We start from the raw sequence: 10,948 nt of genomic DNA, 5'->3' as shown, positions 1-10,948 counted from the left end.
TCATTAAAAAGTTCCATGGCAGATAGACTATATTCTTCTGTCTACTTCTTACCTTCTTCTTCAAGTTCTTTCAACCTTTTCATAACCTATACAAAGAACTAAGATATAATATTTTTTACAACCTAAACATAACCTTTTCAAAACAGTAAAAAGCTTGAAAGAACTTTGAAAATAATAACTTTTTCAATGTTTTACTGTTTCAATCTATAGAAGAGTAAAAACAGTAAACTTTTCAAAATAGTTTTAAAAAATTGAACATTTATGAAAAAGAAGTGAGAATACCTTGATTCTAATGTCTTCCAACATCTTGATTATTGATTTTTCCCTTCCTTTCAAAATTCATTTGTTGAAAGATTCAGTGAAATTATTTTCACAAGAGAAAATCTTGCAAACTGTGTCAAAATAGGCCCTGCACCAGTGTTGTGGTGGATAACATAACAAATCTTTGGGGGCTTGTTCATTAACAGAACCTATGGTCTTTAACTAGTCTTCAAATTCTTCTACAAATGTACTTCAAGTAGACCCCAAAATAACTTCTTCATGTGTACACCACTCCAACTCTTTGATCAATTGGCTTCTATGTGCCTTGCACACCATCTATGTTGTGCTTTTGAAAGTAAATTACCAACAACACCAAGCAGTCCCTATAATAATAAAGAAAAATAAAATTTCAAGTTAAAATGTTCAAGTGTATACAATTAACTAAAATCAGAAACTATCAAACACTTACAAAATTACCTTTTGCATATTAGACATAAGTGTCAAGCCTTCACCATTTGCCAACTTCAAAGAGTTTCTCAGCAACTCTATGAACCATTTTCATGTTCTACTTGTTTCTCTATCCACCACTGTCCAAGAAAGTGGATAAAAATGCTTCATTGAATTGTCCAATTGTAGCCAATAAAATTTCCTTGCACTTTTCTTTTAAAAAGGTGCCATCTAACCCTATAAATGACCTCAAACTAGCTTTCCAGCCATTTTTTAAAGTTTGAAAGCAAATATACATTGTCAAAAGTTTTTTTTCTCCATGTTCCAACAAAGCCTCTTTAGCTATGTTTATAACCACATTAGTACCAGGGTTGCTATCCATCAACTCTTGAGCATAAGGCTCCAACTTATTGAAATCATCAACATAGCTACCTTCCAATTTCTCTAACACAAGTCTTTTAACCCTCTTCATTTTTGAATAGCTGAGATTAAGTGCAAAGTTATCATCTAAATTCTGCCTCATTTCTATCACCTTGTACTTAGGAGTATTTTGGACCTTCTTCTTGAAGTAGTGTGCTAAAGCTTGTTGATTAGCTCTTCTATTTTTGAATGCTTCAGGGCATGCATGTTTTGTTTGCAAGGTCTTAATTTCAAACCCTTGTCCTTTATTAACTTTAGAAATCAAACACACAAAAGAAAAACACACAATACACCTATATCTAACTAACAATGTCACTTTTATCAACTTTAAGGGCAACCTTCCTAGCAATTGAGTAGTAGCTTACAATTCTTTGAGCTTCATCAAGACTCTTGAAGCTCATACCCTTTTCCAACTCTAAAAAGTTGTCTAGTTTCTCATTTACTTCTTTTTTCTTCTCCACCCTAAACGATTCAAATTCATCACTCTTGTAATCACTAGTATAAGGTTCATTCTCATCCTCTTCTTTCTCACTTGATTCACCTTCAGTTGCAGCATCTACTAGGATAAGGCAAGGTTCATTATGGTGGTTGATGTCAGTAGCTGGAACAACATGCTCCCCTTCATCCACAACAAATAGTTCAACTACACCAGACTGAGTAGACAAAGATGTCTGCAATATTCTTATGCCATAATCCCCCTCAATCATATAATATTTTTCATAAGGAACTGCAGCACCAAGAAGACCAACATACTAAGGAACAACAAAACACTAACAGTGTTGAAGCTGAAAAAAGAGACCAAGAGCATGCAGGGTGGCAAATTCAAAGGAGAAAAGACAAGAAAGATGGAAAACACCAACAACAACAAACACAACAGCGTAAAACACAAGTATTCAAGTCAAAAAGGGAAAGTTCAGTACCCCACCAGCATAATATCAACAATAGCAATGAAGGAAGAAATCAGCAACAGGCAGGTATGCTTAATAACTCTAACTCTAATAATTGTAATGTCCAAACTTGTAATGTTGAACCTAGAGTCCAGAGTCAACCACCCCCTCTCCAAAGAACAGTAGATCCTAGTCCCCATAATCCTATGCAGCAGATTGAAACTAGCAGACCTGCAGACAAGCAAAAAGATCATAATATTGCTGCCAGGTTGGAACCAAATACTGATTTGAATATTGTGGAATAAAACAATGCCAAAGGAAAAACCACAGGTATTGACTTAATACTCCCACACCCCTATGGCTCCCCCAATAATTTTAATGTCTTAAATATTATTTTTGTTGTGGCTAAAAAAGTCTGTGGAGGTGAGGATGGGAGAACACAGGAGAAACTCACTAATATGTAGGAAGGGGATACCAGGGGGAGGGAATCTTTATTGGTTGACCATAGGAAAGACTCTAGATCCCCTGCAACCACTCTTCAAAATGCTAGTAGGTCAAGGATACAGGAATAACAATTTGATCCCCAGGAAGAAAATAATCTCAGAAGGAACAATCCTAAGGACACATTATAGGGTAATGTGGTTGATATTGAGGTCCACAAGGGTTAGGGGCAATAATCTGAGGTTCAGCAGGTTTCTGAGGACTGGCTACAGGTTAATGAACATGATATGAGAGAGGATCAAACTCCTAATATTAGTAAAACAAACCACAGTACATATACTCAGATCTTCAACAATAATTCCACTTTGTCTCTTAGTAAGAAGAAGAGGGAAGCCATGAGGAAGAAACTTAGCCAGGAGATGAAATCAGGACAACCAAGTTTGAACTATGTTCTTGTGCCAGAACATGTGACCCCTTTTCAAATTCAAGAAATATCTAATGAGAGGTATATGCTTAGCAAAGGAGACAACTCAGAGGATTTGACTAATGAGTATAGGGTCACTCATTCTGAAGATAAGGAAGATCCTGACCAATGGGAGGAAACACAACAAGAAGATCAATTGGAAGCCTTTAGATCCACTATGATAGCTGTATTGCAGAATGAAATTCAGCAGGTCAATGAGATGAATGGTCCATTCTCAAGAAGTAAGAAAATAAAGAAGAAGAATAAGCAAAACACCATCAGCAGTTCTGATAATGTTGTTGTCAAAAGCATCATCAACACAAGGTCTAAAGCCCAAAAACTCTGATGATTAGTACACTTTGTTGGAATGCAAGGAGTATTGATACTCAGGGTGCTCTAGACAGATTACAAAGGTTGAAAGACTACCACAAGCTCTCTATGATTGCAGTGTTGGAACCTTTCTCCAACAAATCTCAACTCCACTTCTACAGAATTCAATTAGAGATGGATAATGCTCTGCACAATTCTAACAATAAAATTTGGCTATTCTAGAACCAAGATGTTGTGTGTAACCTTGTGGATCAAGATAAATAGCATATTACTTGTAAAATCAGTCATGCAGCCTAGCCTACCCACTATCTCATTACCTTTATATATGCTAAGTGTAAAGATTATATGAGAAGAGAGTTATGGGACAAGATGCTTCAATTCTCTAGTATGGAGGAACCTTGGGGCACCATTGGAGACTTTAATATAATTACAGATATTGAAGAGAAGATGGGGGACCAACCCTACAACATGAATAAGAGCTTTGAGTTCATTAGTTTCATAAAAGCTTGTAGACTCACTGATCTTGGATTCCATGGACAGCAATTCACATGGTGTAATAATAGAGATCAAGAGGCTAGAATATGAAAGAGGCTTGATAGGGCTATGGTCAATGATGCTTGGCTGGAGTCCATGCCTGTGACTACTCTTAATCACCTGGCTTCTACTGGATCAGATCACTGTTCTCTTCTGCTGGAATGTATTGAAAGACAAAGTAATATTATCAAGTATTTCAAATTCTTGAACTGCTGGGTAGAAAATGACAATTTCCTTGCCACTGTTAAAGTTTGCTGGGAAAGACTTGTAGATGGAAATCCTATGAGAACCTTTTATCAAAAGTTGAAAATAGTTTCTAATACTCTTAGCAATTGGTCCAGAAATCAGTATGGTGATATATTTGCTTCAGTTAAACAATATGAGGAACAAGTGAGACAAGCTGAAGAGGATATCATCAATGACAACTCTGAAGAGAATAGGGCCAAACTAAATCAGATAAATGCCCATTATATCAGATACTTGAAGATGGAGCAAGCTATTTTGAAACAAAAAATATACCTGCACTGGTTTAAATATGGGGATGCCAACACCAAGTATTTCTATGCCATTATCATAGGGAGAAGAAGGAAGTTATTTATCCATCAAATCAGTAATGAATATGGTAACTTAATTCAGGGTGATAATAATATTGCAAAAATAGCCTGTGCACACTTTGAGAACATCTTTACCATTGAGGAGAAACAAATTAATGAAGATATGCTTAAATGTATCCCCAAGTTGGTTGATGATCAACAGAATGAACTATTACATTCCTTACCTACCAAGGATGAGTTGAAGGAAGTAGTATTTTCTATGAGTCCTACTTCAGCTGCAGGGCCAGATGGCATGAGTGGCAAGTTCTTTCACTCATGTTAGGATATCATTTGTGATGACATATTGAAGTTAGTTCATTACTTCTTCAATGGTCATTGTATCCCTAAGTATATATCACATGCATGTTTGGTTCTACTCTCTAAAGTAGGACATCCCAACAAACTTTCAGATTACAGACCCATCTCCTTCAGTAATTTTACTAGCAAGGTCATATCCAAACTTCTTTATCTCAGACTTGCTTCCATCCTACCTCAGCTCATTTTTTATAACCAATCAGGATTTGTTAAAGGCAGGAGTATATCTGAAAATATAATGTTGGCCCAGAAAATCATTCACAGTATTAAGAGGCCCAAGGTTGGGGACAATGTAGTGATCAAGTTGGATATGGCCAAGGCCTATAATAGGGTCTCTTAGTCCTTCATTTGTATGGTCATGAGGAGGATAGTATTTGGAGAAGTCCTTATTGATATGGTCTGGAGAATCATGTCAGACAATTGGTACTCAGTGATCATTAATAGTGCAAGACATGATTTCTTCCATTCTACAAGAGGTCTCAAGCAAGGAGACCCCCTATCACCTGCCTTATTCATTATAGGGGCTGAAGTTCTTTCCAAGCTGCTGAATAATATCCACCAACATTACTTGTATACTGGTTTCCAAATGGAAAGAAAGGGTCCTCAAGTAAACTACCTAAGCTTTGCAGATGATGTGATCATATTCACATCTACCAACAACTTTTCTCTAATACTTATTACTAAGACTCTTCAGGTTTATGAAAATACTTCAGGCCAGCTTATCAACAAGGACAAAATCCAATTCTTGATTCCTATTAACACTCTTTCAGAAGTTATTGATAGAATCAGCAGAATCACAGGTTTTAAGTGTACACATGGTCCCATGACTTACCTGTGATGTCCACTCTACATTGGAGGACAGAGAATCATATACTTTACAAGTATGGTTTCTAAAGTTCTATCCAAAATCAGAGGTTGGCAGGCTAGGGTGCTGAGTTATAGAGGCAGAGCAACCTTGGTTAAATCAGTGTTGCAATCACTATCAATCCACTTGTTGTCTGCAATCAGGCCTACTACTACCACTATAAAGCAGATTAAAGGCCTCATAGCTGACTTCTTCTAGGGGTGGGATAAAGAAAAGAGAAAATATCATTGGGCTTCCTGGAAGACTCTGAGTTTTCCTTATGAGGAGGGTGGTATTGGAGTCAAAACCTTAGAGGATGTGTGCTTGTCATTGCAGTATAAACAATGGTGGATATTCAGATCTAAGAGGACACTTTAGGGTGATTTCCTTAGAGCAAAGTATTGTCAAAGGGCTCATCCAGTGATAAAAAAATACGACACAGGGCAGTCTCTCATCTGGAAACACATAATGACCAACAAATGAGCTATGGAACCTCACATTCAGTGGTGTATTAACTCTGGAAGCTGCAGCTTTTGGTGGGATGATTGGTTGGGGGTTGGTCTCTTAGCCTATCACTATAGCTTTCTCCCAAGATTGAATAACACCACAGTTTCACACTTCATAGATAATGGGATTTGGAATGAAGACAAAGTGAGACAATAGGCCCCTCCTCAGCTTGTTAGCAGAATCCTCAGTACTGCTATCCACTATAAGCCTAATCTGCAAGATCAAGCTTATTGGAAGCTTAACTCCCATGAAAACTTCAATCTACACAACTCCAAATCACCTTGCCTTTTTTGTTAAGCTTGATAGGGTGTGTTTGTCAACAAGATACAACGCCTAAATCTCCAACAACAACCAAAAGGGAATTCTTATTTCTACAACTTGGACAAATTCAGTATGACAAGCCTAAGAAAGACAAAGATAAAAAGAACGATCTTGATCCATAGAAATTAGAAGTTTCGTATACTTGTTCTTTTTCAATTTAGCTATGTATAACATGTAGCTTATTTGAATAGGACTAGTGTAGGTTTTTTTCTTGTATTCACATGGAAGGGGAGAGTCTCCCTCATTTACGTTTTTCTTAGTCGCATTGTATCGAGAGGAGTCCTCTCATACGTTTTACTGTTTTTCTAGTTTCTAGAAAGCACTTTTTTATCGGGAATGAGTTAGCCGACCTTAGTAGGTTAGCTGACTTATGAACCATCTTAAGAATGGAGGTAAGGCTTATGTCCCCCTCCTTATATTATTTCTTTTTTCATGTATAATAAAGCTTGGGGGTGCCGCTCAACCCCTGACTGTGCACTAGAGGTGGGAGCCTCGTGTAGGGTCTGTTCCCATAAAAAAAGTACACAAAAGTTCGTACTTGAGTTGAAGTTAAGATTCTGAACAAAAAAATATCCCTACAATCAAATAGCTTCACCAATGAGTGTATTTATGTAGTTTTCTTCAACATTAGAGGCAAAGGGTAGGGTTCTTTCTGAAAGTTTTCTTTGAAGTATGAGAATGAAAGTGAGTTTTGGTTTGTTTAGTCATAGGAGGGTATTAGAAGAATGGGTCGAGTTTTAATTAATTGGGTCGGATTTATAATTAGAATGGATGGGTTTTAAAAAATGATTTAAGTAAATAAATAGTGACCAATAGTAGCTCACCACGTAATTAAAAAAATTTTAAAATTATTTTAATTTTGGTCCGTCAAATAAGTGGTCAATTATGGACCCAAATATGGATGGTAGGGGTATTACATACCAAATAAGTAGACAGAGGGTATTATTGTACCATTTTTAATACTTCAAGGATATTTTAGGTCCTTTTCCGTTATTTTAATAATTACTGGACACATATGCCTGTGCTACCAAGGGTTCAATATCTGTTATTTTTTTTTATCTCAATTTATATGTTATAGATAAAATTTAAAGAGTCAATTAAATTTAATATAATTTTAGATATTTTAAGTTATTAATTATTGTAATTTATACTATTTTTATGTAATTTTTAAATAGTATATATTGCTTTGTTTGTCCCAATTTATGCGGCATCGATAAAATTTTAATTTTTTTAAATTATTATGATTTATATTACTTTTACGTCATTTTCAAATAATATATGTTACTCATCTATCCCTATTTATGCGGAACTTATTCGAGAGTCAATCAATTTTTTTTTATGTTTTTTAAATATTTAAAGTTGTTAATTATTATGATTTATAATATTATTTGTGTTTTTTTTGAAATAATATATATTACTCTCTTTGTCCCAATGTATGTAGCACATATAGACTTTCAAGAGTCAATCAAATGTTGTTAACTATTGAGATTTTTTTTGGTTTTCCACCCGTGTCCAGAGCCCGTGGAGCCCCTACTAAATTTGGATCGTGCATTGCAAGGCCCATTCGGAGGTGGTGCTCCCAACCGATTTTTTTCCATACCCAGGACTCGAGCTCGAGACTTCTGATTAAGGGTGAAGAAGTCTCACCACTACACTACAACCCATGTTGGTAACTATTGAGATTTACAATACTTTTTACGTAGTTTTCAAATTAAATAATACATATCACTCCTTTTGTCCCATTTTATGTGACACCGATAGATTAATTTCAAGAATCAATAGAATTTTTTTATGATTTGAAAATTATTTTAAGTTGTCAATTATCATGATTAAATAAAATGAAAGAACCACCAAAAAATTACAGATATACCCTCAATCTGCTCAAGCAGGCATGTCAGCATGCAGCCTGCTTGAGTAGCGGAAAGCACAAGTTCTGTAGTTTTCAAATTGAATAATACATGTTACTCCTTTTGTGCCATTTTATGTGACACCAATAGATGATTTCAAGAATCATTCAATTTTTTTTTATGTTTTTAAAATTATTTTAAGCCGCCAATTATCATGATCTATATTTTTTTTAATTTTTTTTTTATAATTTCTCAATATATAAAAAAATTAAAAATTAAAATAAAAATTAAAATGGAAGAACCACTAAAAAATTATAGATATAGTCTTAAGCTGCTCAAGCAGACATGTCGGTTGCTGGATGAGCAGCTTATCTCCCTCTTATTATATAAAGATGTATAACCAGAAAAGTGCTTATACATGGAGGGAGTTAAAGGCGGAAAAATGATATTCTTTTTACTTTAATTTAATTAGTATACAATTTTTTTAAAAAATTATTAAATTCATTTTATGACAGCCAGATGTGTGCTTGTTCTTTTTTTTTTTAGATAGTATAACTAGTGACAAAGAATACGTGTCGTGCATGGGCTTAATATTTATTCATAAATTTATTTATTTTTAAGTAATATTAATTAAATAATTTTAAATTATCTCATTAAACGTAAAATGAATACAGAATAAATATTATTAATATTGATAAATTTTAAGTGGTGTTGATTAAAAAAATTTAAATTTTTAATTAAAATAAATTATATATATTTGTATGACAGTAAATTACGATTTTTTTTTCCTCGAAAACCTAATGAAAAGAGCCCCATTAAAATAACTATTTTTCTTTGTCAACCGTCAATGTTTTATTCACATTTATAAATTTACACAACTATCAATGAAATTCAATGTAATAAAGCTTTAACAAAATGGTACGAATTTAGATCTCAGCTTCTGCTGAGTGCTTCAACTCATACTAAGTTGCTTGGCTTATTTGTTAAAGTGTGAGATTCAAGATCTCGAGATTGAACCTAGGCAACATCATTTTATATTTTTGTTTTTAATTCAGCCTATGTGCTCATTTGTAGTTTTTTTTGGTGGCCCCAGTTCAATCCTCTCCTTTTTTTGTGTGTCTCATTAATTAAAATGTATGTCTCATTATTTATCTTATTTATTGTTGATTAACAAAAGGATACTTTCTATTATGTAAATATTATTTATTCATATTTTAGTTATTTCATTTTCTATCTTACATAAAATATTCTTAATTTTTAAATTTCATCCAAAATATTTTGTTTTATATAATAATAATTAATTATTATTATTATTATTATTATTATTATTATTATTATAAGAATACCTTTACATAAGTGAATTTATACCATAAAAAACTACCAAATAAATACTAATTAATTAAGTGTAACAAATATCCACGATGTTTCAATTTAAAATTTTGATTTATTATTGTTATTAACTAAGTAATACATTTGATTATCTTAATTCTCGATCTTTTTATTTATAAGTTACCTTTTATTTTTAATGCTAATGTTAAATTATTAATATTATTAGTAGAAAAAAAATAAAAATTAAAAGAATCACAAATAAACATTACAATTCCCAAGCTTCTAACCGTCAGCATATCTGCTTCACCATTAAGCTATTGTCATTTTGCATATCTCATCTTTCATCAGCCATTTTACATTACTGTTTAAAAACATAGGCCCACAACTTTTTTTTAGTTTCTTATTCAATTTTTAATATTCTTATTGAAATTCAATTAATTTAAATTTGTATTGGGTGGCATTTCATTTGGGGGATAGTGCTTTTATTAAGAATTTTTTTATATTTAAAGCTCAAATCCAAAAACTTTAATTAGGAAAAAAATAATTTCATCTAGTGATGTTAAGAAAAAAATAACCTCATCCACAATAGATGGTAACTTTCTTACATTTTTACACATATCTTTGAGAAGATATAGTACAAGAACGGGCTCCATCTGAACTATTTGTTAATAGTAGTGTAGACACTGAAATTTTATGAGATTTTACAAGATGTGAGATTTGAGTTAGATTTTTTGGAGGTTACTCTACCTTAAATCCTAACTTATTGCTGATATAAATGTATTATATTTTTCTTAAAGAGGCATCTCAAAAATCTCATGAACTCTGGGGATATTCATAAAGAAATTATAATATGGCTCAAGAAGGTCAAAATCATCCTAAGTTTGAGAAATACGCCACTAACGACCCTCGAATCATGGCGAAACTTTAGGAGAGAGAAATCAAGGGATCAAACAGATTTGTATCCACATATTTTATCATACAATTATGTTTTTTCAGATTTTATTTATGATTAATTTATTTTTCATTTATTTAAAATTTATTGCAAACAAGTAACCTTTTAAATAATTTTTATTTTATTTTTAACGGCAAAGGGACATATATATTCCCTCAACTTCGCAATATAGAGCATATATATCCTTGTTATTTATAACTTTAACGTCTAACAATGGTACGTATATATTCTAATCGTCTAACAATTGATGCATATTTACTTTTTTCATTAATAAATTAATTATTAAAAAATCTTAAAATTGATTTTTAATTTTAAAATGGTCATGTGTCTTAAAAAATTACTTGACCCATTATTTTTATCTTTAATTGAAATTTCAATTGAAAATGTTAGATCGATTCCTCATGTACCTAAGAAGCCAAAGCAATCTCCTTTAAAGCCAATTCAACATATATATAAT

General features: G+C 32.9%; 1 protein-coding gene and 1 pseudogene across 1 annotated transcript; one reads left to right on the top strand and one right to left on the bottom strand.

The window, feature by feature from the left end:
* Positions 1 to 566: 566 nt before the first annotated feature.
* Positions 567 to 2,215, bottom strand: LOC129871651 (uncharacterized; annotated as a pseudogene).
* A 1,637-nt stretch (positions 2,216 to 3,852) lies between these two features.
* Positions 3,853 to 4,659, top strand: LOC129871641 (uncharacterized). Its single transcript, XM_055946600.1, has one exon. It carries the CDS (start codon positions 3,853 to 3,855, stop codon positions 4,657 to 4,659), a length of 807 nt encoding a protein of 268 aa, XP_055802575.1.
* The last annotated feature ends 6,289 nt before the right edge of the window (positions 4,660 to 10,948 follow it).

This window comes from Solanum dulcamara, chromosome 2, assembly GCF_947179165.1.
Source record: "Solanum dulcamara chromosome 2, daSolDulc1.2, whole genome shotgun sequence".
In the NCBI taxonomy this organism is placed as follows: Eukaryota; Viridiplantae; Streptophyta; class Magnoliopsida; order Solanales; family Solanaceae; genus Solanum; species Solanum dulcamara.
This window is presented reverse-complemented; position numbering and strand designations above follow the sequence as displayed.

Excerpts from the sequence above, each read along its gene's own strand:
- LOC129871641 (XM_055946600.1), top strand. The coding sequence starts at position 3,853 with ATGGTCAATGATGCTTGGCTGGAGTCCATGCCTGTGACTACTCTTAAT.